Source organism: Setaria italica, chromosome II (genome assembly GCF_000263155.2).
Source record: "Setaria italica strain Yugu1 chromosome II, Setaria_italica_v2.0, whole genome shotgun sequence".
NCBI classification, from domain to species: domain Eukaryota; kingdom Viridiplantae; phylum Streptophyta; class Magnoliopsida; order Poales; family Poaceae; genus Setaria; species Setaria italica.
The window spans coordinates 35,583,618-35,603,850 of record NC_028451.1 but is presented as its reverse complement, the minus strand read 5'-3'; the positions used below and the strand labels follow the sequence as shown (position 1 = coordinate 35,603,850).

The following is a 20,233-nucleotide window of genomic DNA, read 5'->3' as shown; positions in this document are numbered from 1 at the left end:
TTCTTAGCAAAATGCCCGGGCGCTGTCTAACCCCCCGCAGGTCGAGTTTTTTTTTTTTTTTGAACAATTGAGCATGGCTTTGAATATTGTGCATGTTTTAGACCATTGCTCGCAGGCCTTGTGAACAAAGTAAGTTATTTAATCACAGAAAACAAACTATACCTCCTAGAAAATCCTCTAGTTCAGCTATCTCATCATCTTAGCATTCACTACCTATGAAACAGTCTGTCCACCCACTCACAGAAAAGAAGGTCCAGTAGGATGAGTAATCAATATTCCCAGGAACAGATCATATCCCGAGTTCTCCCAATGCATATTATTACTGCAAAGGCAAGTAACATTAACATAGGCTTGGGCGATTTCCCAGCCCATGCAGCATGAAGTTGTAGAGCTTACTGCTCCAATGCATAGGTCTAATCAAAGCCCAAAAGATAGCAAGCTGCAATCCACATTAAAAAAAAACAAAAGGACCAATACTTTCTGCCCCATTGCAAATGAATACATCTCATTGAAATGCCAGTTTGGCAGCTAGCTGTCTCTTACGTAACGGTTTTCTAGGAAATTGTTGGCTGCAGATTTTGATAATGATCTAAATTTGCAAAATTCAGCACTCAGCCCTGCAGAGTAGTTCACCCACACTCAGAAAAGAGCAATATATGGATTGATTGTAAGAGCTTCTCAAAGTTCTGTAACCTTTATAGATGCTAGTACCAGAATTTTGAAAGACTTCTCATATGATTCGCCAAAGTATAACCTGAATACCTGATTTTACCTTATATTGCTTGAGACACACTTTGATATCTCCTTTTCCTCCAGCCTTTGGTCAATGGATATTATTCATGTGTCACATGGCTCAGAACTGCAGTATTATCTAGTAACCTCTTGGATTTCGTGTGCACTATGCCAATTGTCATTCAAATAAGGTAGCCATCTATTGTCAGATCAGGACAAAAAAATGGTTATTTTCTGATTGTCAGTAGGCAATTTTTACGAAGTCCTCTTGATGGATGAATATTCCGTGATTGACTCGCACTGTACTCGACCAGTGGGTAGTGGAAGTGGAAAGAACAGGTTGAGAGCTGTCCTATTCCTACAGAAGTGCAAGGTGAAATGATGTCTGAATAGTGCCTGAAGGTCATACAGCTCAAATGCAGGATGGTAGTGGATCCTTGAATCAGCTTGTGCTGGACTGCATATTTTCCCCTATCTTACTCTTGCAGTCTTGCCTAGTTCTCTGCCAGGTTTCTGAAATTCGGTTGATCGGATTCTTTTTCACTATTTTGTCACAATACTATCAGCTGATATAGTCTTGTTTCTGAATATGCTTTCTGCAACCTAAGACTTCAGAGAGCCCAATGGATAAGAAGCAGCCTACTGTTTCGAAATCTGCTAACGGACAGCTTCATTTCATCTTCTTTTTTAATAAAGGTCATTTTTCATCATTTGCCCGGTGTCCCTGTTACTGTGTTACAGTAGAATTTAGCTGCCTTTCATGCTTTGCTCATAAAGGGTCTATCTTTATCCTGGAAGATGCTTCTTTGGCTCTTTCATGACACAGGTGCAAGTGCAGGAGCAGCCAGTGGTGCCGCATCTGAATGGAATTTTCCCTCATTTTACAGACTTCAGTGCACTAAAGGCCTGAAACTTAGGTCCTTTTTTTCACATTCAGATTTCAGAATCCCATTTTTTCTTTCACTTGTTCTGATTTCTGAGGTAAACTGAAAAGGGACGCTGCTATTTTCCCTCAAACCATCTTCCAAACAACGGGGGAGCGCGCGTTTGCTTGACCGGTCACGTGGGACAGGGGTCGCGCCTTATCTCCCTATCGCGTGAGCCAGGTGCCCAAGCGGATAAGAAATCACTCACTAATAAGCTGCCGCAGCAGCTGCCCCCAGGCTCCAAGAGAAGCGAAGCGAAGCGAGGAGAGCAATGGCGTCGCCGTCGTGCGCCTCCACGCTGCCTCTGACGTCCGCCTTCCCCTCCCGCTCTTCCTCTCGGCCGCTAGCGGGGCGCCTCCTCACGGCGTCTCGCCGGGCTCCGTCTCTGGTCATCGTCGCCCAGGGAAAGGTCAAGAAGTACCGCCAGGTCGGCTCCCCGAACCCTCCCCTGACCCCTCTTGTAACTTCTGCGCACAGTTGCTTCCGATCGCGCCATCAATTAGTGCGTGCAGATTGCCGAGTGCATGAAATCGAGTCCCCAATCTTTTTCTAACAATTTCAGCATTCATGTTAGATGAGTGCCACCAACCTAATAGGTCCAGATCCGTTACATTTTGATTTTCTTCTCCAAAGTGATGCATTTTTAGCTGATCGGTAGATAAAAAGGTATTAGAGGAAACTTTTGGCTGCCTCAGTGGCAACCGGCAAGATACATTACTGGTTCACACAACTAAGACACGTAGTTGTATTCTAATCAGACTTTTAGGTGAGGGATTTAGATACTGGGAATTAATCTTCGCAGGAGGAAAGCTAGTGCCTCAATTTGGAGTTCCTAGTGACTGCCTGATTGTACAAGAATGCAACATGGTTGCATCCAGTTAAATTGACGATGTGGTACCGCACACCGTCGTGTTTCACCTGGTCATTTTGTTGTCTTTTGTCACTACCCTTGGCATTACATGCAATTTACTTTTCTTGAAATTTTTCTTCCCCAAAGGTCATACTGACAGACGACATAGAAGAGGTGGGGAGGAAAGGGGATACATTGAAGGTGCGAGCTGGATTCTACCGCAATTTCCTCCTTCCCAAGGGCAAGGCTACGCTTCTAACCCCAGAAGTCCTCAAGTAACACTCTCGCTGCATTGTAGCCCTTTCTTTTTCTCTCACTCCTGATGAACTCTGCTTCTTACTGATAGGCATTGCCAAGAAAATCAATTGATGTTTACTTATGATATTTGTTTGTTTTTTTCACGTATTTTTCCTTATCTGCAAATTCCACTCCCCATCAAATGGTTCAGTGGCTGGTAACATTGTAGGCACCTTATGAACTTCTTTGTGGTATGCTTGTTTTGATTCTCTGAGGGTTTAGTTCGGGCCCAGGGTTCTTGATTGAGATAGGAATCCATGCACCTTTATCACTAGAATTCTGGTAACATATGTTAAGTGGTCGAATGTTTGATTGGATGTGTAAGTGAAAAAAACTTCTTTATTCTACTTCTCTCTGCAGGGAAATGCAACTAGAACAGGAAAGAATAGAAGCTGAGAAGAAGCGGGTAAGAAAAATATTTCACTCAGTAAAAAATGCAGTTGCAGTTAAACTCAGTGTCCTTTGTTGTGTGAAGGCTAAACTTTAGTTGCAGTTTAGCCTTACTGTCCTTATTGTCTGAAAAAGAAAATTCGAAAAGTTAATTCCTGAGCATGTCCCTGAGGCAGTGACCTTATGGATAGCTGTGGGTGGTCAGTGGCCACTCCTTGGCCGGCTTCCTACCTGTGGTGTGGTAATTGTTGCCAGCAAACTCGCCGACAATAAGAGGATAAGGAAACAGAGAACTTGGGATGAGAAAACTAGATTGATTGTATTTGCTTGATCTCAAACTTAAGAGAACAATTTGCATATATAGCCAGCCATTTTACAATCAGACTCACACAAATTTGGAAATTGTAATCTAAACAAACTCTAAAGTATATACTTCTAGCAAAAACTGGACTCGGACTGCACTCTAACTCAGACTCAACACTGGCTCCAGCTTCTTGTGAACCTGACACCTACTTCTGAGCTTTCCGTTTCTGTTATTTCTGTCCGACCATAACAGAAATATTATGAGTGCCATTTGCGAATGAGTATACTTAACTACTTATCCTTTTGATATTTATAGTCTTCAAAATTTCTCTACTTACATTAGGTTAAAGAAGAGGCGCAACAACTTGCTCAAGTTTTTGAAACCATTGGGGCTTTCAAGATTCCACGCAAAGGTGGAAAAGGAAAACAAATCTTTGGGAGGCAAGTTCTTAGTTGATAATCCTCTATCTATCTTGTCTTCTCTTACTTTCATTTTTCTGACAAAATCCTTTAATGTGCACAGCGTCACGGCACAAGATATTGTTGACATAATAAAGTCGCAACTTAACAGGTAGTGTGTCCTTCTAACTGGTAGTCTGCTAAACAGGCTTAATAGTGCTTCTCATATTGTTATGGCTTTGCTTACTGCTGACAAGCTGTATCATGTAGGGATGTGGACAAGAGGCTTGTGACAGTTCCAGAAATCCGTGAAATCGGAGAGTATGTTGCGGAGATTAAGCTTCACCCGGACGTGACAGCTCGAGTAAGGCTGAACGTCTACGCGAAATGAGGTGCAGTTACAGAAGCTTTTGAGTGGATGGTGGGCTCTGGTGTAGCCTGATTCCGCCGGTCTGTGAGCACAGATGCAATCGCCATGTCTGTGAGTTTTGGCTATTGGAGTCATCGTGGTCTTCTCTTAAATAGTTGCCTTTGTTTCGTGCAGAGATTTTGCTGAAACTGACAGGCGCTGTGGTAGACAATGGAGGCCTGGGATGGTTCTTTATTCTTATCCATAATCAAGTGCCCATCCTACCTGTAAAGTCAATTTTCTACAATTTTCTGTGCGTTTTGTTTCGTGGGGTAAAAAATAGAAAACGTTGTAAAGCACAATTGGTTTGAAAGCTAGAGCACTACTTGCAGGGGCGGATCCAAAGGGTAGTCCAGGCAGCCCCTGGATTTGGTCCCTTTTTTGGAATTTTAACTAGCATGTTATTTTGAACATGGCCTTCATATAGAGATTAAGAAAATTCATGACCGCCTACCCAAAATTCGCCTGAGACGTGAGTCATTCACAGTGGTCGGATGTGTATCCGCACTGGCGCCGAATCCGAATACACCTTCAGAACAGACGTGTTTTCTTAGAGCAATTTCAGTTGAACTCCCGAGGTCGATGTCAAAGAGGATCCGGGGACCCAGAAGGAGCAGTGGGCGCGGGACAACAAGTTTCTCGTCAACCCGGAGTGGATCAAGGCGCCAAGTTTTCTGGTGGTGCCGGCAGGACGAGCAGGACTTCCCGGTGACCCGTGCAAGGTGCCAAGGTGAACAAACTTGTGTGACTTCCTACTGTGGGAATGGTATAGCAAAATCTTCGAGAATTGCGTGCTTCGGATCGCTGGGGTTGCCCTGATTGTTGAGAGCTCTGTGGCGCATTGATTCACTCGGCCAAAGTTTTGTTGGGAGCATCGGTATTAACCGTAGTTCCTGGAGAACGTCTCGCTTCGGTTCGGTTGAGTTTATTGTTCAGTCTATGAAGTGCTCAGAATTAGAATTTTGAAACTCTGAATCAGCATATTTCTTCAGATGCCTGCATGTTTTTCTCGACTTTGGATACCGATGTGCTCCAAGTAAATGGGTGTTCTCGTGTTCATGTTCCCATACGTGATTGAAGTTGAACTTGCAAATAGAAACCTGGAAGTATATTTTGCTCTGTTAAGCTTTGGACTTCAGTCACTTTGCATTTTAACCCAACTGTGCTAACATTAGTCACATCTCTACAGCTAAAAAAACCAAAACTGAGATTAAAACGTCGTACGTTTTCACCTTCCGCCCACATCTTCCCGCGCTCCATGGATTCTCAGAACCCTCCGTGCCCAGCAGTGCGGCATCGGAGGTCTGTGCACCATGCGATAGAAGGTCTCCCCTCCGCACGCACCCTCGAACGTCCCTCCGCGCCCAGGAACTCCCTCTGCCCTACGATCCATCTGTGCCTCTCGCCTCTCTCCTTCCCCGCCGCCACCGCGCCTCGCATCCTTCCCCTCCGCCGCCGCCCCTCACGTCCCACCGACCGCGTTCGTGATCCATCGCCACACCGTCGCGTCCTCCATCGCACCGTCGGCCCATCCTCCGCTCCATCCCCTCCCGCATTGACACGCCCGACGCGTGCGCCTCCGCCTCCGCCGCCGCGCTCGGGGGCCCTGGCGGGATCCCCAGGGCGCCGCCGCGGCGATCCTCTCTGCCGGCGCCTTCATCTCCGCGTTCGTCATTAGCACCGTCGCGCTCATCGCTGCGCCGTGTGCCGTGCTCCGGCATCGTTCGTGCGGGACATGTTCTTCTACCTCCTCACAGCGTTCGAGCTCTTCTACATCTACCTCAACGCCGAGATAGAGAAGGGGTGCCGAGGATGAGGTCCACCCGCGCATCGCCCGCACTAGGGCAGTGTCCCCCACTGTCATCGACCCGAGGAGGTTGGATTCGCGGCATCCGCGGCGGAGGATAGATCCAAAGAGGTGCTGGCCGAATGCGCCACCATGAGCTCCATCCGCTGCACCCTCGTTCCCATCGTTCCTGCTGTAGCTGTCGGCATCATCTGCAGAGCCTCATGTGATCCACGGACATGCCGGCAAGGTCTGCACGCCCTTTCTTGATCTCTCATCAATCACGCGCTGGGGCTCCACCTCCTACCTCCCATCCCTTTCCAATCGTGAGTGCCCCTGCACTATTTAATTTTATTTGACAGTGTTTAATTTGGTGGCACTTGCAGCTCTACCCCTGGCCGTGATTGCTCAAGTGCACCAAGAGGATTTGCACAAGTGAATGCTTGACATTGCTCTTGCTCTTGGTTCAGTTGGGAGGCTTGCAGATATGTTTTTTGGGCTGCATAGATCACTACATAATGTCTTTTTGTTTCTTGTGTCGCCTGAGTATGGATTTACTTTGATTCAGTGTCTTTGTTCTGCATCCAGAGCATGTCCTGAACTCCTGATCATCACACTGCATAGCTCTTCTGCAATGCTTAAATATTTTAGTGTGAAAGATATCCCTTTGGCGCTTTGTGTTTTGGAATAACAGCAAGCACTTGAACTGATATATCTACTCTTATATTGGCATCGTACTACTCTTGTTTTTCTTTACTTTCTGCACGTGCTTATTAATTTTGAAAAGTCAGTTTAGTTTAACATGTATATTTGTGATCTCAATATGCTAGGAATGCTCGGTGCTATGCATACCCAAGAAGCTACTCCCTAACTGGGCTGAGAAATAAGTTAGCAGGAGAGTGAGAGATTGCTACAACCACTGAGCACAAGGAGTGACCATCGATCTGCACCTTTTATTTCCCCTTATCATGCTAATGTAGTATCAAGATAAATATAGATATTTAGAGTACAAATGGCAGAGGTCCTAGCTACTTTGACTAGAGTTGGGAGGCTGTGAGTCTGATTGATAGCTCCAAATGCTTTTGGCTTTTCAGAAGCACGAGAGCACAAAGGCCTAAATTCTGAGTTGTGGCATGTGCCCGCCCTCATGTGTTTGTTTTTTTGGTAGTGGTGTATTTTTCCTCATCACATGGCATTTCCATTTGCTCTGGATTGGAACAGACCAGCAGAATGGTGAGGCTCTGCATTATCATTTTATCTTTGAAATCTTCGGATGGAGCCATTTCCCCTACTACTCCATGTCTCCATCATTTTAAAATGCTTCTTTTTGTAAATAATTGCATTGATATCAAAACCAAAGCAGATTTTTGGTAGTATATGCCTAATCAATAGTTGTGTACAAAAGTGATATACCGTTATTTTGGCAAGGCACCTGATGAAATAGTGATTCTATTGTGCAACAGACTATTTTGCATGCTTAGGAAGGCTAAATTTTACTGTGGATAAAGGCACAGGCATTTATTTAGGGCATGTGTTAAAAGTATAAAATTAGAGAGCCCTGAAATTGTTCGTGTATTATACATATTATAAGGCATTAGTAATCAAGAACAATATCTGAACCATATATAGAGTCGACCATAGTTTAGAAAAAAAACCTATTGTTTCCTTTCAGAAATAGCAGATTTTGGGAAAAAACATTGAGTGTTGTTCCTTCTGGAAATCAAGTGCATACAGACCAAGGAACTGTTCTTCGCTGCTGCCATTCAGCGTGTGCTGAAGACTTTCTTGTGTAAGTAGTGTTCTGAACTTTGTGTCTTTGTTGGCACTCTACGAAATTTTCTTGGTTATACATAAATAGTTAATTTGCTGCATATTAATATTTTTTTATTTTTGTTGAGCAATATTCTCACATTTCAGATTGTGTGTTAGTTTGCAGCTAATTGTAGGTTGCAGGTTGTTTTACTAATTTCAATAATTTGCAACCTGTTGCCTTGCAGCAACTCTGAATCTGAAGTAAACAAGCTAAACCTATGTTGCTAGGTTTCTTTTTTCTATAAGAATGTGTATTGTAAATTTTTAAGAAACCAATATTTACCAAAGTATTTTGTCTTCTGCCGAAAGCTTTGTGAAGCTGCACAATTTTCATTCGAAAACAAACAAGGTTTATATATAAATTTTTTGGTTTTCTCATGGGATGATGACTTTAACACTACAAAAGGCATGATTTCTGTACTTGCCAATTCTTTGCTACTGGTCATTCTCCTCTGTCTTATTTCATTCTTCTCTACTGGCTAGGTTGAGGACTCTGAGATTACCAGCCGTTGCTTGCTTGTGGTCTGCAAAATTGCATGTCATGCCATTCTCTGCTTCTTCTCTGTTGTTCTGATTCTCTGAAATGACTGAGCTGTATAGCTTGTTGCTTGCTTGTGGTCTGCAAAATTGCATGTCATGCCATTCTCTACTTTTTATCTGCTGTTCTGATTCTCTGAAATGACTGACGTGCACTATTATGGTCAGCGTATGTAGAGGTTCGTGCTAAGAGGGCTCAATGTGCTAGGAGGAGGACGACCCCAACGTTGATGTTCCCCACCGGTTGCTACCTCCAGGTATGTGTTATGCGCTGTCCGCCGCTGTCGCTTTTCTTGCCTGCTAAATACTAATGTCGTTTCATCTCATTGGCTTGGGTTCATTGTCAATTAACAGGGTGCTGCTCTCTGTTCTCGTTCGTCATTATATCCTGTGTTGTGAATTCATCTAAAAAATTGCTTTTTCCTGGTCTCTGCAATTTCGTGTGTGCATTGTGCAGTACAAGGAGATTGTGGGCGCAGGGGCTTTCAAGACATCTCTCGATCTCCTCCTCCCATCAGCTGTTCAGTAGGAGTAATTCAGTAGCAAATGACTTTAATTTCTTTTGGAAGTTTGGATTGGTACGAACTTCTGTACTGTATTCTAAATTTTCAATGTGCTCTTGATTTAATCTTGCACTGCTAGCTCACCATTTTATTTCACTTTGAACTACCTCTCCATTTTGTTTCACTTTGAACTAGCTCTCCATTTGTTAACAAATTATCTTTGATGCAGAGTTAGCTATGTGCTTCTTATTGTCATGCTAAATAATCTTTTTGCAATTTACGTGTAGAAGAAAATAGTGGGCGATGAAAGCAAGGGATTTGTGAAGTTTGTGAAGTACATACGACAGAGAAAGGATCAAGAGAAGCAGGAAGTGGAAGTTCACTTGGGCTCCAGTAACCAATCATGATAAGCATGGAAAACTGACATAGTGCATACTTCTTACTTCTTAGAGAAAATTGACATTAGAGAACTGAATTGTATTGGCTAAAAAAGGGGAGGATTATGCTACTCATGGTGCTAACCGTAAGAATCAAAAAGAAACAATGCAGTGCTTCTGTTGCCAATAGCATTGCAAGTTTTGTAAATTGCAGGTATTAAATAAACCTGATGAAAAAAAATCCACGGTGTAGTAGCTTAATTTAGTATTTGTTTGCTTAATTAGTTCTACTTTCCCTATTTGAGTTTGTTAATTTCTTTCATAGGTTGTGCTAACGTTGCAAATATTTCATAGCATGAAAATTTATGCTCAATGAGGAAATTTGTTTGCTACGAGGGAATTTGTTTGCCCCGTAGCAACGCATGGGCACGGACCTAGTTAGCCTCTTAAGTACAGTAAGTAGTAGCCTCTTAAGTACAGTAAGTATGCATTCAACAAGTATCTTAATTGACTAGTGCAATCTTAACTAAAGTATAAATAAAAATTCAAGCTCCTAAGAAAATAGCAAGATCAAAAAACCTAAAACAAAGCACTAAGATGCAAATTGAACTTCCTATTCGCTAACAACAGCGACATAGGGTAGTTCCACAGAACCCATGTATAGCTTGCCTCCTTCCCTCTCCACCACCTCGGTCGGCCTCACGCTCTTAGGACCTCTCATCACTTGGACCACTTTCCCATAGGCATTGATCCTCACGGCGAGCAGGTGACTATCTGGACCAAATGGAAGTTCCATCTTTTCCCGATGTAGCGCTACCCAAAATCCACCTTTGCCATCGGCTCTCACGTTGTCAGGATAACCCGGCACATCAGCGAGCGGCTCTGATGTACCCGCCTTGGGACCCTTGATCCAGTATCTTAGTAACTTACACGGCCCAGTCAAAGCGACGAAGAGGTGCGTCCGATCGGTGCTGATGGCAAGGCCGTTAGGGTATGTGATGCCGGATTGCAGCACGGTGACACGATTCGTTTTTGGAACGTACTTCATGAGGCGCCTCCGTCGAGTCTCCGGTGGCCGTGACTCTCTCGTGCTTTGACCGCGGATAGTTCATGCTACTGTCTGTGAAGAACACCTCTCCGGTGATCTGGTCGACGTCGACGCCGTTGGTAAAGCGGAGCGGCACGCCGTCGGCCTTCGTGGCCAGCACCGTCGCCTCGCCGCCGCCGGGCCCGACACGCATCAGCCCCTTGTACGCGTCGGCGATGTAGAGGTTGCCGGACCCGTAGTGGAAGCACAGGCCCAGCGGGCGGCCGCACCTGCTCTCGGTGACTTCCGCCGGCCGGATCCTCGACGCGGTGCAGCCCTTGACGTCGTAGCCCGGGCTGTACGCGTAGGTCGACCAGCCGCGCGCCTGCCCGTTCCACCTCAGGACGCGGCCGTCGGAGACGCCGCTGTAGGGGCCGGCGCCGTCGCCGTCGAACGCGACGCTCTCCGGGCCGCGCAGCAGCGGTCCGCGGAGCGGCAGGTGCAGGTTCCGGCTGCCGTCGATGCTAGCTGTCTCGGTGACGGGGCGCGCGGCGGCGCACGGCAGGAGCACGGCGAGCAACGAGATCGCCAGCGTAAGAGAGCCTTCTTCCCCGTGATGATCCCCATGATCGCTGTCTGATGAATCGTTTGGCGAACGCGTCGATCGCTAGCTCTGGCTTTGGTGGAGAGCACCGCAGGTTGCCTCTGCTCTGGCTGCTGCCTGCTTTCCGAGTCGGTGGCCTGCCCCCGAACCATCGGAGTCTCCGTCGGAGATGTGTTGTCGCGTAAAAACGGATCCGCCAGGTGGTAATCGCCGACCGAGCAGCTTAGAATCGGATGCCTCGGAATCGGTGGTCTGAGACCTTCTCCCGATTTCGATTAGGCGATTACTACTGGACCTCTTCCGATTGAAATACGGATTAGACGATGCTGGTATGAACACATACGTGGTATACTGGTATGTAATCTTTTCTTACTGGTCCCACGCTCATGCTAAGCCTCTCGCGACCAGATTGATGAGACATAAAATGTACTCTGGTCCAGGAAAGACCTAATGTAATCTTTTCTTACTGGAAAAACATTTCAGGCATCAATCATACAAGAGAAGCATATTGCACAAAATACTGGTCCGGGAGAATAATGTAAAGGAGGGCATATGCTCCTAAGACCCCAAAATAGAACCTCGACCTTATCCAAACAATACTTGAACTAAGACTATTCTTCCATCCTAAATCCTAGAAACAGCATGTGGCTTCACACCAGACTCTAACCAGCCAAAGTGTATTTCCTGAATAATATCCTCACAAGTATGAAACTGAATCTATAGTTGCACCATGTGGCTACCCTTACCATTCCTGATTCAAGCCTTCCCATTTCTCCTCTTCTCCAAGCATACACCTAAAAACAGTAGAAATGCAGATAAATGTCCATTTGAGATGGATTAGTGGAACTCAAACGAACCTTGAGTCCGTAGATCTTTAAAAATGTCAACCTTTTGTGCATGAGAGAAGCATGAAGAGTTGCTGATGGTACCAAGAGTTTTGGTCACAATCCCATCAAAGAAAAGAACAAAGAGATCGAGCAAAGCAACTCATCGCTCAACTGTTTCTTTATCGCCACACCTACGTAAAATAAAATCATATGTTTCGTGAATTTCATGAATATGCTGCCACTGTTTGCGCAACTCCCATGGGAATAGGTGCAGATAATGAAAATCAATTAATCAAGTCATCAGATTAATTGACAATCATGTGGCAAGGTCCAGTGCAGGTTCATCCAAAATATAAGTTTATAATTGTTATATAGCCAATTAACTACAGCCACACTGAGAGATTGCAAAAGGAATTAACAAATTAATTCATCTGAAAATTAAGGGGATTCCAGCTGCTGAAAATTACCTATAGAACGTTACTTGCAGACATATTTCGACTAAGTTCTACAACCACCGTCAGTGTTAATTAAATCCGTTCTCATCCCACATAACATGATATACTAAGTAGGGTGGGTTGTTCCCTGCTAGGACTCTAAATCAGGAATCAGAAAATTTCATCATATAGGGTGCATTTGGCAGAGCTCTCAGAGCTGATTCTCTGTTGATTCTAGCAGGAGTTCTGCCAAACAGTTTTTTCAGAGAGAAGTGATTCTCTGCTGATTCTATGAAGTGATTCTCTGAAATGAACTAAGAGGCTAGGAGCTGAAAAAAGTAGCTTCTTCTGATTCTCTGAAGCGATTCTCCATCCTGATTTTACGAGTTTATGCTAGATAATCGAAGAGAATCACTCAGCCACAGAATCACTTCTCTCAGAGAATCAGCTTCCATAGAGAATCAGAATTAGATGGAACTCTACCAAACAGACCCATAGTTTAGTAGTAAAAATGTAATAAACAGGGTTCAGTAATTGGATAGGGACACCCAACCTGAATGTCAGTATAGGTACACATGTAGAATCAAACTCAGTGTCTTGGCAAGCAATTTTGTGAATCCACCACGGTTCCTATACTCAGAATCACAATAAAACAGTTTAAGGACATCCTGATTAGACAAGATAGCCTATCCCAAAAGAAGAAGAAGAAAAGATAATTGCTCAAACAAACAAACAAAAAACTACTTTGATGACCCTTCTAGACCACTACAAGATAGAAGAAAAAGGTGAAGAACATCAGCAAGCAAATGAACTCAAATATGGAACCAAGTAAATATGATCCTTGTAAATGTACTAATAATTCCTTACTTGTATAGAAGCAATTGCTTCTATTCCACCAGCTGCCCCTGTGTACATTCTTAGTAAAACAAACTACTTGTCACCATCCTTTTTTTAGAGTAAATACCAAAGTTTCATTCATCACGGCAGGCATTACAATCTTGATCAATAATCTCCTTATAATCCATTCACGAGTGTAACCGATCCAAGAACATTCTGGGTTTACAATGGAGGCCCTCCTTGCACAGCCATGAGCTGAAGAGTTGGCATCTGTTATTACAAAATAAATTAAGAAACTAGCAAAGCATCTAATGCTGCGAGTTCCTGCCAGTTCTTAGTGACCATACTCTGCATATGAACAGAGCTTCTTCATTCATTGAGCAAAAATCACCTGACAACAAAGTCTGTAGCCCATGTTGTCAGGTGGAGAGCAGGGAGTTTCTTCCCAATCACTTTCTTCACCGCCTCCCAAAAACACTTGGCTCCATTACTACATGGTACAAATCCTCCACGGGCTCTCTTGGATAACATGCCTTCTCCGAAGTTCCGTTTTCGTCAGCATAAAGTTGTTTATAACCCACCACCAAAAGATTTGAGTTTCCGGTGGAACCTTCATTTTCGAGAGGACTCTCCACCATACACAACCATTTGATGAGCAAGCCACTCTACTAGTTCTTGATGTCAGTTTAATTAAGCTGTTGTTCCTCCTTCAATAATGTGTAGGCTGACTTCACAAAATATTATCCACCGTTTTCAAATGGTCATGCAACTACATCCTCCATCCTTTTTTTTTTGAGAATGAGAGCTTCATTCAATCAAACAGCAGGATTACAATCTTTGGCTGCTGCTTCTGAAGCCACTGCGGAATGCAGACCAGCCAATTCAAAACGGGGGAGTCATCCGACACCTCCTTCACACACCTATCTGCTATAGAGTTTGCCTCTCTTCTAACTAAACAAACTTTAAAATACCTAAACGGCCTGCAGAGCTCTCTAATATCATGCCATAAACTAGCAATGAACGACCTATCCATCGTTGTGGACGTCAGAGCATTCACTAAAATGGAGCTATTTGATTATAGGATGACCTTTGGGACCCTCAGTTGTGATGCCAGCACCAATCCATCCAGCGTTGTCGTTGCCGCCGCCACTAGAGCTTCCTACACCAGGCCAAGCCATCTCGCCTGTGCTGCGATAACCTGACCAAGATGGTCCCGTAGCACCGCCACGCCTGCACCATTCCCCATCCGACCATCAAGGGATCGATCTGAGTTCACCTTCACCCACCCTTCCTCCGGCGGCTACCACCTCTCCACCGGCCTCCGTTGCACTGTCTCCTCATGAAGCCCCAAGCACATCAACTCTTCCACCATATGCGCAATATGCTTTACAGCCGCCATTGGGTTCCATCTATTCCTACCATGCATGCGTCCGTTGCGGCTCGACTATAGTGACCATCCCCCACAAAACGAACACAGCTGCATCTTCTTAGAGCACACCGTACCCAACAGCAGGTTCGTCGCCCACATCAGCGGATGTAAATTTGGTAACTTCCTCTAAGTGATTTCCTTCACCACCTCCCAGAATCGCCTTGCCCATGGACAATCCACTATCACATGGTATAAGCTCTCCGACTGGTTACCGCAGGCATGACAATGGCTCTCTTCCTGTATATGACGCCTTTTTTAGTTCAACATTGGGTGGAAGAAAGCCAAGAATCACTCGCCACCAGAAAATCTACACTTTCAGCGGGATCTTCAACTTCTGCAGAACTTTCCACAAATTACTACCCTCCAACGTCGCACCACCTCCTTCTTTCTCTAGGGTGTGTCTCACTTGCTCCTCTTTCAGCAGCCTGTACGCTGAACATACAGAGTACATGCCTCCCTTCTCATGCGCCCATGCCACCACATCTTCATTCATAGTCCGGCTCAGCTGAATTTTCAGGATTTCATCGACATCAATCCCAATGAAAACCTGACAGATGAGTTCCACATTCCATCTCTGATCGTCCCCATCAAATAACTCATCCACGGTATGCACCGTATCTTCCAGCAGCCGGACTCGAGGTTTAAAAGATTGTATCCTAGGAATCCAATTATCTTCCCAAATGTTCACCGATGACACTGGGCCAATGTGGTATATCAACCCTTTTTTTCAGCACATCTCGCCCATACAAAATAGCCCGCATGTCTCCGAGCTCCTCCTCCGCCTTGTAGCTCCGTGGAATTCAGTACTTACCCTTCAACACTCTTGAGCACAGTGCATGCGGATGAATCAAGAGCCGCCATCCCTGCTTCCCTAGCATTGCCTGATTAAAAAGAGACATATCTCGAAAGCCCATACCCCTCCCCCTCCGTTTTAGGGTCTATGAGCTTGTTCCATTTCAACCAATGAATTTTGTAATTGTCCACTAAGCTACCTACCAGTAATTTGAGATGTAAGTTGCCATCCTCTTACAAATATTGGCTGGCAACTTGAAATAACTCATAGGATAGGCTGGCACCGCCTGCGCATTTGCCTTTATGAACCTCCTGACCAGCGCAATTCAGTAAGTTCTCACTCCAGCAACAAATTAAATTCTTGATCCTGCCTGGAATATATTCAAAAACACCATCTGAAACTTTCCCAACCGAGGTTAGTAATCCCAAGTACTTCTTCCCCAAAGCTTCCACTGTTCTGTAAACTGGCGTAGACTGCTTCCTTGTCTCCCTGCTCACAATTTGCACTATAGAAAATTGCTGAGTTTTGTTTATTAACTAGCTGACCTAAGCTGCAGTGGTACTCCTCTAGGATCTGCGACACCCAATCAGCACTTCTTTTTGTTGCTTGTGTAAAGATCATGCAATCATCCGCGAACATTAGATGTGAAATCCATGGCGCATGTATGCCCACTCTAACTCCACGCGCAATAAATCTTGGACGAATTTCCTTCAGCATGCATGATAAGTCTTCAGCGCATAACACGAAGAGATACGAAGAGATAGGGTCTCCCTGTCGAATCCCTCACGAAGGCTTAAAATTGGAGAAAACTGTCCATTAACTCGCATCAACAAGGACTCCGTTGTCACACACTTCATCACCAGTTTCCTCCATCTTGTGGAGAAGCCAAGAGCAGCCATGATAGCTTGTAGATACTCCCACTCACTATCATAAGCCTTTGCCATATCTAGTTTGATTGCACACGCTCCCGTCTTCCCCTTCTTATTCCTGAGATAATGAATGCACTCATATGCAATGAGCACATTATCGGTAATTAATCCTCCATGAACAAAAGCGCTTTGCTCCTCATATATAATTTCATCAAGAAATCCCCCCCCCCATCCTATTATCCATTGGCTTTGAGCAAATCTTGTACAACACATTGCACAGCAAAATTGGTTGATACTACGTTAATTCTTGTGGATTGGCCACTTTAGGAATTAAGACTAGGAGTGTCCAGTTGATCTCCTCCGGCATCTCCCCTCCATTGAGGAATCCAAGCACTGCTGATGTGACACTACTCTTCAGTGAATTCCAGTGTCATTGAAAGAAACCCGCATTAAAACCATCCGCTCGAGGGGCCTTCGCTGGATGCATGTGAAACAAAGTCGTCTTAACTTCCTCCGACGAGAACGGCCTAGCTAGCAAGCCGTTCATTTGATCAGTTACCTTATGAGGAACATGGCGACACACCAACTCCGGCTCCAAGTTTTCCTATGCCGAAAACAATTGTTAATAAAATTCAGTAGCTAATTGTTCTAGATCCTCCTGGTCCGTCACCTCCGTGCCGTCCCCTCACTTCAACGCATGGATTCGGTTTGTGCGTCCTCTCGCACGCGCCTTGGCTTGGAAGAAACCAGTGTTTTGGTCACCCTCCCGCAGCTATGAGACACGTGACCGTTGCCACTCTATCGCTTCCTCCCTCGCCAAGACCTCTGAGAGCCGGTCAACCAACTCCCGTTCTCGTGGTGTCAGCCCACAATACAACGTGTTGCTTCTTTCTGCTTCAATCTCCTCCTAGGCCTCCCTCACCTACTTCCGAACTGACCCGAAGACATTCTGCTCCCATCCTCGCAATGCCCCTTGCATAGCCCGAAAGGAAGCACCCACCTCCTCCAAATTATGTGCCTCCTACCCGGGGTCTCAAGTCTACTTTACAAACTCTTTATACCCCTCATGACAAAACCACATATCCTCACACCAAAAGGGTTTAGCCCTGCGCCACCTTCCCTGCCTCCCAAAATTAGCACCCGCTGGTCTGGCAGCCACCAATAGGCCACAGTGATCAGATTTAGCCAACTGAATGTTCTGCACAGTAGTATCACCCAGGGCATTCAAGAATCGACCATCTCCAAAAGCCCTATCCAACCGGGCCTTAACATTATGGCCACCCTCTTGTCTATTGCCCCATGTATAAGGTAGGCATGTGAACCCAAGATTAGTGAAATCGCAATCGGTGACCACAACCTAGAAGACATTTGTCTGCCATGCCTTCCTATCATTAGTACCAAAATTCTCCCCTCCATTCAGCACCTCATTAAAAGCTCCCACACACAGTCATGGAGTTGCCGATTGTGCATAGAGAAACCTTAACAGGTACCAGCTCTCCTTCCATAGCTCCCATCCTGGCTCTCCATAAAAACTAGTAAACCTCCATTGATGCACATTCACCCTCGCACACGAGAGAAGGACATCAATGTGCGATTTTGACATACTCTGGATTAACACTGTTACATCACCATGCCCAGTTTAGCACCACACCACCACTTTGTCCTACTGACCCGACTGCTTGGCCATTAGCTAATCCAAGATGATATCTCAGGCTAGCACACGATCCTTGTCCAACTAAGTCTCCGACAAAAAAACTATCGCAGGCTTATGCTGCTCCACAACTTCGTGGAGCTCTTGAACTGCCTGGGGCTGCCCGCAGCCTCAGCAGTTCACACATAGCAGATTCATTGTGCCCGGTGGGGGTCGTCCTCCACGATCTGTGTTGATCTTGCATGAAGTTTGGTTGTAGTTCTTTGCTTCTTCTGCACCTCAACATTCTCCTCATCCTGGTTCGAGGCACTCCCAAGCTGAGCGATACGTTCAGTCACCAGGCCGCGCGTGGCACCGCAGCAGCCTCTAACATCGGTAAGTTGAGGTCTAGTGCCAGCCCGGATTTACCACCAGACTTCCTCTTGCGTGGCGCATGTAAGTCCATATTCTCTTCCTTTTCCTTGAACAAAGGTTTAGCATCCGGTCAAAATCTCCATCCGGTCAAAATTGACATCCATCAGCTTGAGGGTCTCATCATATTCCTGCAGCACCACAGCATGGCGCCCCACCATCTATGGCGATCCCTCTAGTGCCTTCTTCTTGTCATCAGGGCCTCCAAACTCCGCAATGAACAGATTCTATGGTTTATGACTAACGGACCATAACTTGAGGCCAAAAGGATTACCCCACACCGGTCTCATTGCACTCCTGATAGTCGAAATATGTAGGGTTGACGGTCACAGAACCTTGCCAATCACCGCCCACTGCACACCTCCATTGCCCTCCTCATCTTCATCATCACTAAGAGCATCAACATCAGCCTCATCACGCGTGATATTGAGCTTTTCCAGGAGGTCCGCAACATGCACCTCATCCACCCTCACCCCCACCCCCAGGATTGGGCCGCCCTAGACCCCGATCCCCTGCCACCATTAGCCGCCATGGAAATGGCCGGAGGTAACAGGAAATAGCGAAACGTGACCCCAACCAACGACGATTGGTCACACAAATGATCCAACTAGGGTCCTAAGCAACGCTATAACCCAAGAGGAAATTAGGGTTTATGTGGACGTCGGCGGGGTTTATGTGGACGTCGGCGCAGGGAACAGGCTAACCGACGGTTTACTAGTGGCCACAATGATAGGATCGTCACCAGCGGGGCTTGGACGTTGTAGACTGGAGTGTCCATGTTGGAGCGCTAGGAGACCTTGTTGGAGATGACGAGATCTAGGTCAGGATCGCGGTCGCCTTCGCCGTCGCGTGGAAGTTCACGGAAAAAACGGAGCCGCGGTCTCCTACGAAGTTTCAGGCGGTGGGGGCCGGGCATCATGGTAGACACATCCTCCATCCTTCTGTTGCTATAGATTGAGCTGACCAACTCGTTTCATTTTTACTCTATATAAATTAGCAAAGAACACTATCTGTCCAATGAAGTACCTGGACAAACCTAGGCAAGATGGGAGGGATGGAGAGGGCGCTGCCGTGTACAAGGCTAGCGGATCGAGGATAAAATTTCACCTATGGCGGACTTTCACCTGCTAATTTGTGTGATGCACGTAGAGAACGAGATGTAATAACGTGATGGCCTGTGTTTCAGAATAGCAATTCATGTATACAATGACACAATCTGCACTTACATTCTTAATGTAATGATTCCTTTGCACCAACAGACTAACCTTTTCTTTTCTTCCCCTCTTCAGCTAACCCGTGGTCGTGGACGCCGGTGTTGGCATTGTAGCGGTGCCGGCGATTAGACAACAACTCGCAGGCGTGTGGCGTCGCCGTCGGCCGTTAGCCATAGCGGCTTAGCGCAGGGCTGTGCCGCGGGCATCGCCATTTATTTTGCGGTGTTGCTGCAATATCGCGCGATCCACGAGACCGCGATCGATCAGAGAGTGCGGCGCCTGGGAAACCAATCAGCGAGACAGCGACTCAGCGTGGCAACTGACTGTTTGCATGGCCAGTTGTGGGCCACCTTTCACACGCAGAGCAGGCCAGTTGCGTGGCTCATTTTAGGTAATGTGGGCCAATGGTGTCCAGGAAATACGTCAGGTTCCAATTCAATCACGGTGTGTTTCCTTTGTTCGTCGCTTCGGACGTCATCTACGTCGAGTCTGTTAGCACCGCAAAGGGCGTAATTAAGGCGTCAGGCATGGGCAGTCCGCCAGGGGATGACAGAGGTCTCCATCTTGACAATTATCGCTGGATCAAACATTTGCAGTTTGCCCAGAAATTGATACCTGATTCAACTCAAAAAGAGATGGCTACATCAACATTTCAATAGAAAAAACTTTCTGTAACGCCTGTGCAGGTAGTACTTCAGAGATGTGATATAAGCCATCTTTAGTCTCCACTCGATAAGATAACTGAATGTTATATATGTAACCTTCTGCCACCAATTCACCCGACCCGATAAGCAAAATCATCAGAACATAAGCATA

General features: G+C 45.8%; 1 protein-coding gene, 1 long non-coding RNA gene and 1 pseudogene across 4 annotated transcripts; 2 read left to right on the top strand and 1 right to left on the bottom strand.

Moving 5' to 3' along the window:
• Positions 1 to 1,836: 1,836 nt before the first annotated feature.
• LOC101760766 (50S ribosomal protein L9, chloroplastic) lies at positions 1,837 to 4,749 on the top strand. 3 transcript variants are annotated; one of them, XM_004957127.4, is made up of 7 exons: positions 1,837 to 2,085; positions 2,656 to 2,783; positions 3,166 to 3,211; positions 3,842 to 3,939; positions 4,022 to 4,069; positions 4,168 to 4,289; positions 4,442 to 4,747. In XM_004957127.4, exons 1-6 carry the CDS (start codon positions 1,930 to 1,932, stop codon positions 4,286 to 4,288), a joined length of 597 nt encoding a protein of 198 aa, XP_004957184.1. In that variant the 5' UTR covers positions 1,837 to 1,929; the 3' UTR covers position 4,289; positions 4,442 to 4,747. The 3 variants fall into 3 exon arrangements, with proteins under 3 accessions (XP_004957184.1, XP_004957183.1, XP_004957182.1); XM_004957126.4 differs by having other exon boundaries at positions 4,168 to 4,374; XM_004957125.4 differs by having other exon boundaries at positions 1,838 to 2,085; positions 4,168 to 4,347; positions 4,442 to 4,749.
• An 860-nt stretch (positions 4,750 to 5,609) lies between these two features.
• Positions 5,610 to 9,557, top strand: LOC111256310. The gene is made up of 5 exons (XR_002676373.1): positions 5,610 to 6,342; positions 6,479 to 7,881; positions 8,610 to 8,698; positions 8,899 to 9,019; positions 9,232 to 9,557. It is a non-coding gene; the product is annotated as an uncharacterized LOC111256310 (long non-coding RNA).
• Positions 9,558 to 9,884: 327 nt separating this feature from the next.
• Positions 9,885 to 14,228, bottom strand: LOC101770637 (annotated as a pseudogene).
• Positions 14,229 to 20,233: the final 6,005 nt, after the last annotated feature.